The sequence below is a fragment of the Boleophthalmus pectinirostris genome, unplaced genomic scaffold (genome assembly GCF_026225935.1).
Source record: "Boleophthalmus pectinirostris isolate CB_2022bp ecotype Guang Dong unplaced genomic scaffold, ASM2622593v1 HiC_scaffold_16, whole genome shotgun sequence".
NCBI classification, from domain to species: domain Eukaryota; kingdom Metazoa; phylum Chordata; class Actinopteri; order Gobiiformes; family Gobiidae; genus Boleophthalmus; species Boleophthalmus pectinirostris.
The window spans coordinates 29,910,317-29,928,558 of NW_026571095.1; the positions used below are offsets into that span (position 1 = coordinate 29,910,317).

General features: G+C 40.5%; 2 protein-coding genes and 1 long non-coding RNA gene across 4 annotated transcripts; 2 read left to right on the forward strand and 1 right to left on the reverse strand.

Annotated features, from left to right (window-relative positions):
• Nucleotides 1-1,990: 1,990 nt before the first annotated feature.
• Nucleotides 1,991-7,197, reverse strand: LOC129408429 (mucosal addressin cell adhesion molecule 1-like). Its single transcript, XM_055152152.1, has 2 exons — nt 7,068-7,197; nt 1,991-2,510 (listed from the first exon to the last, which is right to left on the reverse strand). The coding sequence occupies exons 1-2, from the start codon at nt 7,119-7,121 to the stop codon at nt 2,259-2,261; spliced, it is 306 nt and encodes a 101-aa protein (XP_055008127.1). The 5' UTR covers nt 7,122-7,197; the 3' UTR covers nt 1,991-2,258.
• On the forward strand, nt 4,765-5,728 carry LOC129408430 (uncharacterized). Its single transcript, XR_008631932.1, has 4 exons — nt 4,765-5,073; nt 5,157-5,204; nt 5,301-5,335; nt 5,494-5,728. It is a non-coding gene; the product is annotated as an uncharacterized LOC129408430 (long non-coding RNA).
• On the forward strand, nt 6,812-17,971 carry ttpa (tocopherol (alpha) transfer protein). 2 transcript variants are annotated; one of them, XM_020919871.2, is made up of 6 exons: nt 6,812-7,008; nt 7,096-7,322; nt 10,493-10,646; nt 11,978-12,171; nt 13,713-13,823; nt 15,640-17,971. In XM_020919871.2, exons 2-6 carry the CDS (start codon nt 7,143-7,145, stop codon nt 15,874-15,876), a joined length of 876 nt encoding a protein of 291 aa, XP_020775530.1. In that variant the 5' UTR covers nt 6,812-7,008; nt 7,096-7,142; the 3' UTR covers nt 15,877-17,971. The 2 variants fall into 2 exon arrangements, with proteins under 2 accessions (XP_020775530.1, XP_020775528.1); XM_020919869.2 differs by lacking the exon at nt 6,812-7,008 and having other exon boundaries at nt 7,015-7,322.
• Nucleotides 17,972-18,242: the final 271 nt, after the last annotated feature.

The following is an 18,242-nucleotide window of genomic DNA, read 5'->3' on the forward strand; positions in this document are numbered from 1 at the left end:
GAGAGGAGGAAAGGAAAGGAAGAAGAGGGGAGAAAGGGGAGGAGTAGGAGAAGAACAAGAAGGGAGGAGCGGAGAGGAAGAAGAAGAAAGCAGAGGAGGAGGAGAGAAAGAAGAGAGGAGAGGGAGCGGAAAAAACTAGGAGAGGAGGACGGGAGTAGTAAGAAAGGAAGAAAAGAGGGGAGGAGTAGGAGGAGAGGAGCAAGAGGGGAATGAAAAATGAAAATCACCAAGTTTAGTTTCAAGTTTAGTTTCAGACTTTATTTATGGCGGTGGGGTGGGTCGGGTTTTTTTTTTTTTTTTTTTTCTGGTGTGGGTTCTGTCTGTGCTTCTTCATCACATCTGTCTCTCTTTCTCTTCATCCCCTCGTCTCTCGTTCGCTGTCAAACTGTAAACTCTGACTCGGATTTTATCGTTTCTTGTTACATCATACATGTGAGAGAGAGAGGAGAGAGAGAACAGGAGAGGAGGAGAGAGAGACAGGAGAGGAGGAGAGAGAGAGGAGGAGGGAGAGAGAGAGAAGGAGGAGAGAGAGAGCCGCTCTTGGTGTGAGCCGTCCCCCAGCAGCGCGGCTCCTGGGATCATTCAGGCTCCAAAACCCCTCCACCACGGTAAGGTGACGACTCAAGGAGGGGAGGAAAAAGGAGACGACAGGACCGGACAGGACGGGAGGAAAGAGAAAGAGAGAAGAGACGAGAGAGAGAGAGAGAGAGAGAGAGAGAGAGACAGAGAGAGAGAGAGAGAGAGAGAGAGAGAGAGAGAGACAGAGAGAGAGAGAAGAGAGAGAGAGACAGAGAGAGAGAGAGAGAGAGAGACAGGAGAGAGAGAGAGGAGAGAGAGAAAGAGAGAGAGAGGAGGAGAGAGAAACAGGAGGGGGGTGAGAGACATAGATAGACAGAGAGAGGGAGAGATAGAAGAGAAAAGAGATATTGGGGGAGAGACAAAAGAGAGAGAGAAGAGTGAGGGAGAAACAGGGCGAGAGAGAGAGAAGGAGAGAGACAGGAGAGAGAAAGAGAGAGAGAGAGAGGAGAGAGAAGAGAGAGAGAGGAGGGGAGAGAGAACGGGAAGAGAGAACGAGAATGCGTAAGATGGAGGGTAGAGAGAGAGAGAGGAGAGAGATAAGAGAGGGAAGAGAGAGGAGGAGAGAGAGAGGGGGAGAGATTAGGAGATAAATGAGAGGGAGAGAGAAGAGCTAGAGAGAGAAAGGGGAGGGAGGGAGGGAGAGGTGGGGATTAGAAAAGGGGGGAGAGAGAATGAGAGAGAGGGAGAAGGAGAGAGTGGGAGAGACAGAGAAAAAAGGAGAGAGAAAAGCTAGGGAGAAAGAAAGAGAGGAAGAGAGAGATAAGAGAAAGGGAGCAAAACACAGAGTGACAGGGAGAGAGAGAAGAGGGAGGAAGAGAGAAGAAGGAGAGAGAGAGAAAAGGAGAAGTGAGAGAGATAGAGCGAAAGTAGAGGGAGAAGGAAGGACTACTGCTTCAGAAAAGAGAAAAGCCAAGACAAGAAGGATGTGCAAGCTGTGGCAAGAGAAGCAAGAAGAGCAGCAGGCGGGGGCGTGGCAGGAGCGGCAGGCGGGGGCGTGGCAGGAGCGGCAGGCGGGGGCGTGGCAGGAGCGGCAGGCGGGGGCGCGGCAGGAGCAGAAGGCAGGGGCATGGCAGGAACGGCCGGCCAGTACCTGGGACTCAGACGATGAACAGCACAGGGGTACCTAACAGAAGGAGCAGAGCGGGGCAAAGCAGGAGCAGAAGGCAGGGGCGTGAAAGGAGCAGCAGCGGGCGCGGCGGGAGCAGCAGCAGGTGCGGCAGGAGGCACTGGAGCAGCAGCAGCGGGCGCGGCAGGAGGCACTGGAGCAGCAGCAGGAGCGGCAGGAGCAGCAGCAGGCGCGGCAGGAGCGGCAGGCAGTGGGCGTGGCAGGAGCGGCAGGAGCAGCAGCGGGCGCGGCAGGAGCAGCAGTGGGCGCGGCAGGAGCGGCGGAGCAGCAGCAGGCGCGGCAGGAGGCACTGGAGCTGCGGGCGGGAACGTCGGAGCTGCAGGTGGAAACATATCAGCAGCAGGCAGAGGCAGTTTATATATATTTGTTTTTGTTTGTGTGTGTTTTTGAGTGTTTGTGTGTTTTTAAAGGTGTGTGTTTGTTAACGTGCTTTTGTGAGTGTGTTTGAGTGTGAATCTTTGTGTGTGTGTGTGTGCCTGTGTTAGTGTGTGTTTGTGTGAATTTGTGTGAGCGTGAGTCTGTGGGTGTTTGTGTTAGTGTGTGCTAGTGTGTGTTAGTGTGTTAGTGTCTGTTGGTGACTTGGAGTTAGATGAGAGGTCCTGTGCTGGAGATCTGGGGGTCTGGGTGTCTGGGTGTCTGGAGGTCTGGAGGTCTGGGTGTCTGGAGGTCTGGGTGTCTGGAGGTCTGGGTGTCTGGAGGTCTGGGTGTCTGGAGGTCTGGGTGTCCGGGGGTCTGGGTGTCCGGTTGTCTGGGGACCTGAAGGCCCGGGGGCCTGGAGCAGTCGTGGCCCTTGGCTCACACAGACCTGTGGGAAGAAACATTTGTGTCAGACACCAGAACTAACAGGACGCACATACAAGAGTACAGCAAACCTAGAGTACTAGTGTACTAGTTATGTTTTGACAAAAAAGATTAAAAATAAAAATATTAATTACAAAAATTACAATTTTTAGGGTATGTACCGCTTAAAGATAGACAGTTTGTTAAGTCAAAAAAGGCAGATTTTGTACTTCATTTTCGATTTAATCAGTTTCATCAATTTTTTTGAGTAGCCCTAACTTGTCAGATTTTAGTGAAGACTATACTTCGTGGGTGGAAGAGAATTCATCAATGGTTCTGAACTGTCTCCTTGAATAAAAAAGTGACTATTAATGTCGATTCCACAGAAGAGGACCTCTGGTTTGGTGCTTCATGTTCTCAGCTTCAACTATATTCTCTTATGAAGATATGACTGTTGTTATTGACTGAGTCTTATTAAAACATTTTTCGATTTTACTCTAATAGAAATAATGCATACTATGAATGAAAAAAACAGACAGCACATACTTTGAGTTAGTCTAAGGGTTTACTTAGAGCATTATCTTTTGTTTATCTCTGTTCATTAGAGTTACTACTTTAAACTTTAATCTTTCTATCTTCTCTCTTGGTGATGGGGGTTTGTAAAATAACACCCAACGCAAAATTTTATTTCTTTTGGTCAAACAGTTTAAATCTGATTTTGTCGATGTTCAGGAATCTCACTGTATTATAAATGACCCTACTTTTAGGAATTTTCAGTGGGGTAATACAACTGTTGGGCAAGTTACTTCAAAACTGTAATTCGTTATTTATGACTTGTTACTGTCATTTCAAAGTAATCCATTACATTACAATATCACTGCATTTAAAATGTAAGACATTACATGACTACTGCAGCACTTTTAAATAACTCTCACCAAAATAACTGAACCAGGACTAGGACCAAACAAAGGTATAAACCAGGACCAGAGCTGAACCAGAGCTGAACCAGAACTGAACCAAGACTAAACCAGGTCTAAACCAGAACTAAGCCAGGTCTGAATCAGGACTAAACCGGGACTAAACCAGAGATGAACCAGGACTGAACCAGGACTAAACCGGGACTAAACCGAGACTAAACCAGGACCAAACCAGGACCAAACCTACGCAGGTGCACCTCCGCCGCTTAACTGCTGCTGATATCGTGGTGATTTTAGCTAATTTGTATGAAGAGAAACGAAAAAGCCACCACTTCAGCCCAGGTTAAAAGAGCTTTGTAACGCGTGTTACTGACATTTGTACCTTGTCAGATATATATATATTTTTTTCCCCTTCAATGCCTTACAGTACTGCGTCACAGCAAAAAGCAATGCATTACAGTATTCGTTACTTTTAGTCACAAACCTCTGGCTTTTTCGTCCCAAGAGAATTGTAGTCCAAGTCAAGGGGGGGGTTCAGGATTTGTTGGAAATGTGAAAAGGAAGAACTGATTTCATTTTGGGGTTGATCCCGGAAGAAATCCTGGATTCTGGATCACTTTGAAATTTTAGTTAGCATTGTGGTAAATGGGGCCAAAAATTTTGTTTCTCAATATCTCGGTTAATTATTGACCAAACCCCATGAAATTTGACTCAGGGATGGACAATGGGATCCTCTTTCATATTCCAAATTGAAAGATACGAGACAAATATTTATGGAAAACACAATTAATATGAGAGGGACTGTAGGCCTGCGCTCTCTGAGTGCTTTTCTAGTATTCTTGTATATTTTTACGATCACAGAATTGTAATTCTGCTCCGTGATCACTGGTCGTGTCTAACGGGCTCGGTTCTGGCTGGACGCCGCTCTCGGCGCTCTCCCTTCGGCTGTGGAGCGACGGTGACACCGGTGTCTGATCTGGTTGTGTTTTTAACCAGAGATAATTATTATTTGTGTAGACTAGAGTGTCGACTGTTGAGTTGAGACTAAAGTGCAGTCATGTCAGTGCCTTAATACAATAATTTAACGCAACGTGCCTTAATACAATAACGTAACGTAATAAAAAGCACAACTTTTAACAACAGCTAACGTTAGCTAACCAACCAAAACTTATGTTGTTTTTCCCCAGATGACACCAGGACCCTGTCCTTCTGTTGAGTGTCCCCATCAGGAGCCCGGCACGCTGATCAGAAGAGTAAGTACTTTTAATGATTTCTGTGACAGTGAGGATTTAGTTTAGAGCCAGATCTGACTTTGTCTCTAACTTTCTGTTATGGGACTTGAGACGTTGCTTCAGACTTTCAGTGAGAGATGTTGACATGAACACTAATGTGTCACATCTATATTACACTGATATTGACTATGAACACCATCATAAATTGATTATTATATTTTAAATGTTGTGGTAAAAGTAAATGTAGTAGAGTATTGTGTATTAACAGCAGTGAAATATGTCTCATGTTCATACTCAGGCTTATACTAAAACAAAAGAGTTCAGTTTTACTGCGCTAAAGTATTTCCTATGAGTTAAATAATGTTTTTCATCTCTGTTTCAGAATATACTATGGTTAATAAGAAGATGGACATAACAGCATGATAAAGACCCTCTGGAGGTAAATACTGAATTTGTATTAAACACTGTGGCCTGAAATGATCCAAACTGATATTTGTGTTTCTCTTATTTGATGTTTTACAGAATTCCCTCTGCTGGGCCAAGTTCCAAAAATGTAGAGACAGACCCTCTGTAAGTTTACTGTATTATCCTACTTTTATTAACTTTCATAACTAAACATATGCACATTATAATCACACCTGTTGTTGTGCATATTGTTTCTTTCAGAAAATGCTGTGGTGGAGTTTAAAGACTGACCCTGTGTAAGTGCACAGATCTCTCCAATCAAGTATTCACCCTTCATGTTCAAATCACACAGCCACTGTCATGACTTACAATGTTCTTCACAAACCTGAACTCTAACTCCTTACAAGAATAAGAGGTGTAATGGGGTGTTTAATACACACTGGTGTCATTTCAGATGCTGTGAGAAAGGGGAAGTCCAGAGCTGGACACTGACAGACTGGATCTTCACCAGTAGGACTGAAGAGGAGCCAGCCTCACTACACCTCTGCCTCAAAACCTCTGCCTCAGACTGAAGCTAAAGACAGAGGCTCTGAAGCTCCCACACTGCACACTCTATAAGAACAACCATCCGTCTAATTGTACTGTGGTGGTAAACACAAGTAAAGTTTTAGTTTTAACAGTATGGTATGGCTACACTCAGTCTCATTTGTCCAGGCTTTTACTCATATAGCTTATATTTGTTTTTTGCCATTTAAAAAAAAAACAAACAAACTTTGCTTATCTTGAACTATTTTTAGTAAAAACTGTAAATTGTCATTTTCATATTAAGAATGAAGCATTGGTTAACTCAAAGGGTATATAAGTCCTATAACATTAATAATAATTATTCATGTCCTAAGATTTCTAATTAATGATTTAAATAAAATTTTTACAATGTAAAAAAAAAAAAAGTTTCTTTTTTTCTTAACTAATGAGATTTAGTGATAGGATATCACTGATCCAACTTTGAAATTGTTTAAGTTTATATTTTTAAATTTAAGCCTTTATATTCTAGTTTTAATACTTGCTGTAAAAGGTTTATGCTGCTGGTGTGTATTTAGGTCAGTAGGAAGTGGATCAGTATTAAATCTGAAGCATATGGTTGGTTGACGCGGCGCGTCTGACGCGAAAAGTTCAGCATTTTCAACTTCTTGACGCTGACGCCTTGGACGCGCGTCTAAACCGCTGACGCCAAAACACTCAAGACGCGCCGCAAAAACGCAGGACGCTCTAGTCGCGCGTCCACATAGACTTTACATTGAAACTGGACGCTTTGACGCCTTGGTGTGAACGGGTATGGTGCAGCTATAGCTAAAAAAGACAGTGAACTACATAGACCACGATCCTTTGCTCTATTTCAGTGCAGACTATATGAAGAAATAACAGTTTTAAACACTTTTAAGTCTTAGTTCTTTAGAGTGAGTCTATCAAGGCATTTTAAGAGGAAAAAGTGGCATATTAACAGTTTTGTTTGTAAGCCTCCACAAAATATCGCAATAAATATCGTACCATAGATATATATCGTGAAAATATCGTGAAAACCGAGAGATTTGGATATCGTTACATCCCTAATCGTGAGCCTTTCCCACGACAATATCGCAATAAATTTCGCACCGTGACAATATCGTATCGTGAGACTCATCTAAAACTCAGCAATAATTTGTTCTGCAGTTCTCTCTATGGCCAGCAGATGGCGCCACAAACAACAAAAAAAAAACAACAGCTGTGCCAAAGGGCTGCGCTGATTTTAATGTAAAAAGTTTGGAACCGTCTTTTTTTTTTTCCAGTAATGCAGAATTATTAACTAGACTCAACATTGGACAGTATGTTCCCTGCCGAGCTCCTGCGTGACTTTACAGCCGCGTGTCGTTGCTTATCTGCGGGGAAAGTGTGTCGGGACCTCTGCAAAGATCCCGACCGTCGATACTAGGTTAAGGTTCACTGTTACTTCACCCGCTTTTCACGCCACAACTACCGCTTTACTTTCACCTTCAGCTCCACTCCTCTCCTCCTGCAGGCTCCGGCGGGTCCTCGGCGTGGCATGTGTCCGGGTGTGAGTGCGCCATGAGCGGCCCGGAGCTGAGCGAGCTGCCGGACGAGTCGGAGGCGCTGGTCCCGTACGTGAGCTCCCTCCGCCGGGCAGCGCTGCAGGCCCCGGAGCTGACCGGGGTCCGAGCGCTCTCACACGGCTTCCTGCTCAAGTTTCTCCGCGCCCGGGACTTCGACGTGGAGCTCGCCCTGAAGGTAAACAGCCAGGGAGAAGAAATCAACACAACCAAAATAGAAATGTTGAAGGATTAAGTGTAGAAAACTGATAATTGAGGTTTAATTTAGTCTAAAGGTGACCAGACGTCTCTATTTGCAAGGGACAGTCCCAGTTTTGAGGGATTTGATTTATCCCAAACCAGTGATTTGTCCCAGTTTTATACAAAAATATGTACCAAGTGTCACTATTTTTGACCAATCTGATGTTAAAGAGAGGCATACATTGTCATTTGTTTAGGTAAAATACTTAAAAGCTGCTTTAAAATGACCAAAACACAAAGAAAATATGACTAAACTGACTCATAAAAACTAAAAGCTAGCGAAGTTAATTAAGATGACTTGAAATAAGAAAGTTTGAGTCAGTTTCACATGACAAGTAAAATGATCTCCCAATGGAACAAGACGTTTTGTACTTAAAATATGAAAATGCATCTTGCTGCTCTTAAAATAAGAAAAACATAAACTTTTTTGCACTTAAAATAAACAAAATGAAATACAGACTTATTCTTTTGGTAGATAATTTCATTTGTAACGTTGAATCTGCTCAAATAAAGTCAAATGTTCTTAATTAGTCATTTTCATTTAGCTAGATGTTGTTTTTGCAGTGAGTACATAACAATTTTTCTTAATCACGCACTCGTTTCACAGTTTTATTATTACCAACCAACCCAAACCAGGGATGTCAGTTTTGAAAATTTGGTCACCCTAATTTAGTCAAAACTATTGCCGGTGTTGGTATTTCAGGTAACAAAGTACAAAATTAAAAGTTCGGTACTGTGTTTACTTTTTTTAGGTTAACCTATTTGTACTGTAACCTACTTAATGTTTGATCAAGGCTATTCACTTCAGCTCGAGGTGCTGTAGAAGAGGCAACAATTGGCAGCTTTATTGATAATATACAGATATGATTAGATAGGATTGTGTTTATGAATAGACCCTTGTTTTCTTGTTGTTATCACACTGTCCCATCAGAGACAGGGACATGAGCTCAGTGGTGGAAAGATAACTGAAAATGTGTACTCAAGTAAAAGTACTGCCCTAAAAATGTACTCAGTTACCTACAAGTTCAAGTGCAAATACAAGTATGCATTGGAAATAGGACTACTTTTTAACACCATTTTAGAATCATGTTAGATCACACATTCATACAAAACTCGATCAGTCCAAAAAAGTGTAAACATTTAGTTGTTTTAAGCAATAATAAGGCATGCAACGATCCAGCTTTTTTTAGTTCCGATTGCAATATCAGTACTTTGATTGTAAGTTGAAAATGGTACTTATTTCCTTAAAACACAGTTAACTTTTTACACAAGAGATCCAGTTGTGTTATGCAAATATAATTTATCCTTCAAATCACTACACAATCACTACTACCCTGATTCATCAGCTGGTTTCACTTTGTGGAAAACGTCTGACCTCACAGCATTAGGATTCGTTCGTTCGACAGTAGGTGGATACTTTTGTTAAATTTAACCAATCGCTGCTATTTGGTGGTGACGTGTGTAAGGTGCCAAATCCTGTAGGAAGAAGGTCAATAAAGTCTTTCCCCTTGATAAAATTCACCAAACAGTCTCTTTGTTCTGGCTTTAAATCCTCGATCTCGGGAATCGTTGCTAACACAGAATGTCTGTCATTGTCTACATCCATCTCGACCGCTTTGTCTGCCTGTAAATCATCTTATTTCATCCAATTAAAGCCCAAGCAGGAAATCAGCTGAACCAATATTATGAATCCAGGTATTTTTTCAGTATCAGCGATGCATATTCTCAGAGATCTGACCAATCAGAGTGGGCGATGCTGTTGTGTGTTTGTTTGTTTAGAAAGGAGCAAAGAGATGTGGGACACCCACACGTTTGGACAGTTTGGACTTGTGCAGTACTCAGTAACTGCTATGATTTAGAAAGAATCTAATTACAATAACATGTCTAGAATTTTACTCAACTACAAGTTCAAGTACAGGTTTAAAAATCTATTCAATGAAGTACAATTACCTTAAAAGTCTACTCAATTACAGTATCTTAAGTATCTGTAACTAGTGACTTTCCATCCTTACATAAACTGTAACCATAATTTCACTTTCTACAATCAGAGTCAAAAACAGAGGCTATAAGTTGAAATCTTGAGGTGGCTATTATAGTTGTTGTTCAGCACTTTGGTACACTTAATATTTGAAATACCAATTTGACAATATTCTTTTATTTGGGAGGATTAGAACTAGAAAGGTCAGTGTTCTCTCTTTGCAAAGTTTTTTTTTTTTGGCACGGAAATGGTCAAATGAGAAGTCCCACCCTCTGGTTTCCTCCTGATAATGCTGTGCATGTTTTTGTGTGTGTGTTTATTTATTTATTTTATTGGAAAACCCCTTGACATTTGACATTTCATTTTCAAGGGGGTTCAAAATACACAAAACATTAGAAATACACAATACAATGGACACAAAACATAATAATAATAATTGAGACCGGGACCAGACCGGGACCAGACCGGGACCAGACCGGGACCAGACCAGGACCAGACTGGGACAGAGACCGGGACAGAGACCGGGACCATACCTGGACCGAGAGTGGGACTGAGACCGGGACTAGGTCGGGACAAGACCAGGACTGAGACTGCGACCAGGACTAGGACTGAGACCGGGACCAGATCGTTACAAGATCAGAACTGAGACCAGAACCAGACCGGGACCAGACCGGGACTGAGACCGGGACCAGACCACGACTGAGACCAGACCAGGACTGAGACCGGAAGAATCCTGGTTTAGTCCTGCTGTAGATCTGGTTTAGTCCTGTTTTAGTCCTGTTTTATTCCTGCTTCAGTCTGTATGCGGCGCAAAAGTCCAGCATTGGAGTTTAAGGCACGGAAACAGGAAACGGCCGTTATCCCTTTTTTTTTGCATTATTCATTTAAACACAAATACAAAAACCGAAACCCCCCCCCAAAAAAAAAACAGTAATTATCATTTTTTTTTTTTGGTTTTGGAGATAAATAATGAAGAAAATCGTTCATATTTTTTGTTTTATTTTGAAAAACAAATGAATGAATAATACACGGATTAGTGTGGACAATCTGTTCTGATCTGAAGGGGACTTGTAATGAAATGATCTGCGTGTTTGTGTTTATGTTTATGTTTGTGTTTGGTGTGTGTGTAGTTGCTCCTGAACTACCAGCGCTGGAGGAGGGACAGTCCTGAGATCAGCCTGTGTCTGTCTCCCCACTCTGTCCTGGGTCTGCTCAGAGAGGACTACCACAGCGTCCTGCCTGTGAGGGACCACAGCGGCAGCAGAGTGCTCGTCTACAGGATCGGTACGAAAACCTCTGCAGTCACAAACACTGCAGATTTCAAGGTGCACTGTGTAACTTCACCTGCTTGTTTCTATGGAGATGTCATTGCCTAGAATGTTCCACAGTATGACATTAAACAGCTCTACTTTACATTTACTCAATAACAGGTGGTTTTATAGCTCAAAAATACCTAGAAAAACAACATTCTCACTGTGAGCGGGGTCGCCTCTCCTCAGATCTGACCTATAACTTGGTCTGGTTTGGTCTCCATGAAGATAGAAAAGTTTAATGCCATACTGCAGCGGTCCCCAGAAAAAGAAGAAAAAATACTAAATACACAATTGAACAGCACATTATCAGGATCATTACCTGTGATCAATACGAGGTCCATGGTCCTGTTTAGGAGTTTGATTTTCAATAAAAATGTGTCATTTGATTTGATGGGGACTTGTTTACCAGCACAAATCTGCTCATCTTTTGTATTTCCAGCTAAGTCAGTTCTTTCTGGTCAGATTGTGTTAAAACAAAGCTCAAATTAAAGTCTAACTGGAGTATCTGAGCTTCAGACGGAGCAGTGCCTACAGTTTGCATCACACCCAGGGAAAGTGTGACACTGCAAAGTATGGAGCGAGTTTGTCTCATAAATATTTATACAAGTAAAAAATTATAAATATACATATAATTATAAATATCCAAATGCAAAATACAAACATAAAAACGTGACATACAAATAAATAATATAATAATGTGTATTTGTAAATATATTTTCGAGATTTGAAAAAAAAAAGTCTGCATTTGTGGATCCCTGTTTTGCTTTTCTCTCGATGTAATTTTGAGACATTCCTCCCACCCACCAAGATTCACAAATATTTATACATGTATGTATATTGGTATTGTATTTGTATAATTTTTTTATTTGTATAAATATTTATGAGACAAATCTCGCCCCATAGCATCAATTATTAATTCACAACAAATGACAGATATCTGGTTGCTTCCTAATTGCATTTATCTAAAAAATGTGTTCCCTCAGCCCTATGTTCCCTCATTTCTAAGTTTTTTTTTTCCTCTAAATTAGGCCCTATGTTCCCACATTTCCTTTGTCATCAGTTTGCATCAGAATTTTTATTTCTGCCAATTTAGTCAATTACACCCGGCCTATTAACCAGATGTAATGTAGAGGTCATGGTGCAAAGGATTCTAGGTTGAAATAACTGTGAATCATCCCTTTAAATGAGGTATAAAAATAAAAATGACTTGACTTAGAGTTTAATTTTGAGAAAAATCTTAGAAATAAGGGAACATAGGGCTGACCCCAAAAAATGCACTAAAACAATGTCGGTCCTCTACAGGTCAGTGGAACCCCAAAGACTGGTCGGCCGTCCATGTGTTTCGGGTCAGCCTCATGACGTCTGAGGTCATCGCCATGGAGACCCAGACTCAGAGGAGGGGCGTGAAGGTCATCTTCGACCTCCAGGGCTGGTGTTTAGGCCACGCCCTCCATGTCACGCCCTCACTGACCCGCAAGATCTCCTCTGTGCTCTCGGTACGACGCTTCAAATCAATCTATATGTTCTGTTGTATTGTACTTGTATATAATAACAGTATTTTTGCAATCTGCAAGAAATGTGTTGAAACGTGCCCATACATGTCTTGTTTGAGGTTCAGGTTTTTAGAAAATGACTATGAAAACGCAAGTAGTTGGTGACTAACTATATACTTTCACACATCAGGTTGATTTTTAAGTCAGACCTATTCTGTAAAATCAACTTTTCAGTTTTTTTTAACCATGTTACAGTTGTTTTCCCTCACCATTTAACTCAATTATTTTTTCCATGGGGCCACATGAGAACCAGAAAATATTGTGGAGGGCCGGGTCAAAATACTTAACTTAATTCTGCAGAATATTAATTGTATTTTTTTAAAAATAAAAAGCAGTAAATGGCATTGTTTTGACGAGTTGGTAAGACTGGTAAGAGTTTATATTATGAATATATAATGAAAAAGTGAGGTTGCCTTACAAAAAATGCAATAAAAAAAAAAAAAAAAACTCTATAATAAAAGCAATGCAGCTTTAGTCCATGCATGAGGTAAAATCATAAAATATGTTTATTTTGTAATTCCAAATTATCTTAAATGGGACGGTCAGAGTCAATCAAAGGGCCATACGAGGCCCGAGAGCTGTACAATGCCCAGGTCTGGTGTAAAGGGTACTGTCTACCCAGTGCCCAGTGTAAGGAGGGGCTCCTCATGAAGTTATTATACATGTAGTTTGGGCCCACCAAGATGATTTGTACCCAGGGCCCAGAATTTGGAGCTACATCTCTGCCTTCCTGATGTTGTATTTGGAGTGATTTCTGCATGTTTGTCTCATCTATACACTGCAAATGTATCAAGTTCTGCAACCTTGTTTTTTTTTTGGTTTTTTTACACTCCTTTTAATTTTGTATAAACCATTTTTATCTGACATTATCTTACCTCTCGCTTTTTATAGAGATTATCAAAATATCAAAGCAACTTCACGACAAGTTAAAAGTTTGGAAACACTTTTTCATTTATGTTTCCATGTAGACTGTAGATTCTCATTAAAGGCGTCAAAACTACAAATGACACATGTGGATTGTAAACACAAAATATACTCAAAACAACTCAAAGCTTCTTAATTTTTTATTTATTTTCTTTTCAAAAATAGCCTTTACCCTTTGTTTTGATCACTGACTTGCACTCTTGGTATTAAAAGAACAGACTCAAGACAGTTGTGAAATGAAAAGGCCAAGGGTTTGTAGTTTGTAACAAAGCAAAGGGTGGATACTGTGAGGATTTTTTTTCGCTTTGCTACATAATTTCGTACATTTTCCATCATATATTTCATGTCCTCTGTATGTATTTAAAATGTAAACTTTGGTTGAGAAAAATACCCAAAGTGCATTGATGAGAGGGTGTGTCCAAACTTGCAATAAAAGAGCAACAAAATCCTCGACAGCTACTCAAATCTCTCGTTTGGAAAAGGTCAAAAGATACTGTGTCGTAAATACTGTAGTCTCTTCTCACACTAACCGTTTGTGGTGTTGTTGTTGTTTTTGTCAGGATGCGTTTCCTCTGAAGGTGCGGGGGATCCACCTGCTCAACGTGCCTCTGTTCTTCCGCCCGGTGCTGGCTATGATCAGACCCTTCCTCCCCGACAAGATCAGACAGAGGGTTAGTGCTTCAGTCTGGTTTGAACAGTTTAGTCCCAGCTCAGTCCTGGCTTTGTTTGACCATTTGTCATTTTCTGATCACTTAAAAGATGCACTATAGAACTTTTCTGGTGAAAGTTTTAGCACCTTCTTTTCTTTGCCTGAAATAATCCACAGTGGCTTTAAATGTATGGGATTTGGAACATTATAAATATGCATTCTGACTGTGAACAGGCTCACCTTTCCACAGATCTGTCCACACTGCAAAAAGTAACATCTGGGTTAGTTAAAACGTCTTAAATAAATAACTTTTGACTTTATTTGAGCAGATTCTATCAATGGAATAAGTGTTTTTCTTATTTTAAGTGTAGCAAGATGAGATTTCATATTTTAAGTACAAAAAGTCTTGGCAGATAGTTTTTTACTTGTCAAGTGAAATTTACTCAAATCGTGATAAATTTTTCTTAATTCAAATCATCTTTGTTTAAATTAAGAGTTATGGTGCAGCAATAGCTAAAAACAAACAGAGGGAACTACACAGACCATGATCCTTTGCTCTATTTCAGTGCAGACTACAAGAAGAAATAACAGTTCTAAACACTTTTAATTCTTTTTTTTTTACTTTTTATTTGTTCACTTTTTAAGGTTTAGAGAAACAAACAAGTAAATACAAAAACCTGGGGCACTGTTCCAATGTTATAAGGATATAGAAGTCAAATCTCTTTTTGTTTATATTTCAACCATTTTGTCCAGTGTTTAATGAAGATATGTCCTTTGAGACGTAGAAAAAAAGTCAGTCGCTCCATGGAATATATTTCTTCTATAATGTCTAGCCACTGATTCACTGATGGTGGGTCCTTTTTAAACCAGCTTCTTGTTATTGCTTTTTTTGATGCCAAAGTCAGAATCTTAAAAAGGTATCTGTCTGCTTTTTCGATCACTTCTTCAGGCAGAAGGACTAAAAAAATATCTTCGAGTCCTTGGGGACAACATAAGTGAAGATCGTATCTGTTTTTTCAAACACATTGTTCCAGAATTATTTTACTTTTGCACAAAAAATGTCCAAAGAATATGAGAGTGACTGGTGTTTCAGTGGCCACACTGTCTCCAACAGTGAGAATCAAACCCTTTTACTTTGGCAGTAGTTTGAGGAGTATAGGAGTATAGCAGGACACTTCCACCCAAATTCCCTCCACCTTTTGGAGCTAGTTGTTTGTTTATTTTTTGCTGCACATCAAAAGCCAATCATCCTCTGATAAAACAATATGCTGGTCTTCTTCCCATTTAGATTTAGCATAAAATGTGATATTATCCTTTTGTATTTGCAACCCTTTATAAAGTTTAGAGACAGATTTGCTGGGCAGAGTTTTATAATACTTTAAGAAAAGCAATATTGCTGTTATCATCTTGGCTTATTTCTGTGTTGTAAAAATGACGTATTTGTTGATACCTAAACAAATCTGTGTTATCCAAATTGAATTCTGTGTTCAGATTTTCAAATGATTTAAAAGTGTTTCTCTTCACAAACGTGCACAAGGCTGTTAGTCCTTTTTCTTTCCAAGATGAAAAGGTTGAGTCTGCACTACCCGGCTGAAACCTTGAGGAGGAAGAGGGCCAGACCAGGATTCCAACTGCTTTCGACAAATAATATTTTCTAATAACTTCATGCCATGTTAGAGTATTCTCCGTGATACAGTTTCTCCTGCTACACGCTTTCATTTTTTCACCTAGTTGTGACGGCAGTGGAGGGTTTATAATCTAATCTCTTTTAATATATTTATTGTTGCCTTGAGTAAAACATCAGTATGCACAGTAGGTTTTCCTTTGTTCTTCCTCAGATCCACGTGCACGGCTCGGACTACACTGACTCTTTGTTGGACTTCTTCTCGGCGCCAGTGCTGCCGCCGGAGTACGGAGGGGAAGCGCCAAGCATCCAGGAGGCGTGTCAGGCCTGGACCAATCAACTGCTGCAGTCCGAGAGCTTTCTGCAGAGCGTCGCGTCTCACCCAACGGGAGACATCAACGTGACCCCCGACAACGCTACCTCAGAGGGAGCAGAGATCAGGATGGACTGAGGAGATGTTCATGTGTCTGTGTAGTTTTTATAATTCAGACTCAAATGTGTTACTAAAAAATTTACTCTCTTGTACATGTTACTGGTGTTCACTTTAGTTGAGATCTATTCTGGAAAATCAGTTTTTTAGAGCTTTTAACCATGTTATAACTGTTTCCTTCCTCAATTACTCTTTCAAAGTTGTATTCAGAGTGATTCATACATGTTTGAGCAACCTTTATTCTTCTGTATCCAAGACGTCACTGCTCCGATCAACAGGCTCTATTCACGTTTACGTCACAAACCAGGAAAACGTTTGGAAACATGCACCCCAAAAGCCATATACTCAACCTGACATGCCGAAATACACACAGGTGTCATATAGATTGTTTGTTTATTAACAAAAAACTCACTTTCAGTACGAACATGAAGGCGCCAGCCCAGTAAAAATCTGTAATATTTGGTGTTTTTTTTACTCAAAATAATGCAGAATCATGTTATTAACATTAACACGGTTCATAATCACCTACAGAAAATAAATCATAGACTACAACACATGAACCAGGACTGAACCAGGACTAAACCAGGACAAAAAGATGCTAAAACAGGACTGAACCAGGACTAAAACAGGACTGAACCAGGACTAAAAAAGGGCTAAGACAGGACTACTACACCAGGACTTAAACAGGACTACACCAGGACTACACTAGGATTAAACCAGGACTAAACCTGGTCTAAACTAGGTCTAACCCAAGACTAAAACAGTACTCAAAAAGGGCTAAGACAGGACTATTACACCATGACTACACTAGGATTAAACCAGGGCTAAAACAGGTCTAAACCAGGACTAATCTTGGACTTGAGAGCGAGAGAACCCGTGGAGCAGAGTGTCTGCAACGCTCAACCCGCCAACGGCTGCGCTGAGCCCCGTGGGACGCGGAGTTCTAAGTCAGTCCTTTCGCCTGCGGTCACCCGACATTTTATATGTGTGCTCCTCTGGGCCCGTCCTGACACTCAGTCCTGGTTCAGTTCTGGTTTAGTCTTGGTTTATACCCGGTTCAGTCCTATTTTAGTCCTGGTTCAGTTCTGGTTCAGTCCTCATGTCTCAGGTCACTATAGGACAGTCCTGCAGATACCATGAGTCTATGCAGGCTGTTTTCATCATTGCCAATAGCTCCAGTTTGGCATTTAAGTTGTAGCTATTTTATATTTGTTTTTTTTTTTATATCTCACGTCTGGAGAAGTGGGTGGACGGCGAACCCCTGCGTACCACACCCACTACCCTGGAAACATGTAACATCAACTTCCTGTGGGCTCTGTTTGCAGTAGTAAGTCTGACAAAATCTAGGGAAAAATGAGAAAATGTCCCAGTGCGATTAGAAGAGATGAGGAACCAAATTCAAGATTCCAAAACGGCACATACGTTTGCAGTCTTCATTTTAGCGTTGATCACTTTTACTTCATTGGGTTTGATCACAGTCGGGTCGGCGAGCCCAGTGTCGGGAATTACACCGGAAGTTGTCATTGCATGTTTTCAAACGTCTTCCTGGTTTGTGACATAACGTGAATAGAGCCGACTGCCGTTTTCACCTCCACCGGTACCGATTCGTTCTCCAATTTTTTCTTAATCAGTTATCAGGGTTATTGTTCCTTATCACAAACAAATCTGGAGTTGTGTTTTATTTCATTCAAACGTTTAACACACAAACTCTCCATATTTAGCCTGAGTCTTTTCCTCCTTGTGATGTCATGAAGTGGCAATGCTCCACTGTGTTTTTAAACTCCATACACCTTCGCTTGAATTATCTGGATAATTTCAGACCTGGGATTTTCAATCTCTGCTAAGCAAAAGTGAAAATGAGGTGTTAACTTGAAAACTACAGAAGAAGAAGAATCTAACACATGTTGTTCATTATTTACTCATTTTATGCAATGTTCTGTACTCTTTGTTTTAACTGTGAAATGTCAATTTTTATACCTTTTTTAATTCCAATGCACTTTTTAATATTTGCAAAAAATGAAGTTTATCTTGGACGAATAATTTTGATACAATAATGTCACATTTTATATTTTTATCAAATGAAGGGACAAGTGAAAATTAAAGAGACTTGTTATGATGTTTGTATTTTATGTTTACACTTATTATTACTACATATTATTGTTGCTGTAACAAAAGGAATAAGCCAAGTTACAGGTCAGATCTGTGGAGAGGTATTTCTCAGCAGTAGAACCTCCTTATAAATGCTTATAAGAGTTTAATACCAAATTCCAAACTACAGTAAACTATGCTAGAATATTCCAGACAATGCACTGACATCTCCATGAAGACAGGAACCTAATGGAAATCAATCAGGAAAACATCTTAATTTGAAAGCCATTTACTCACAT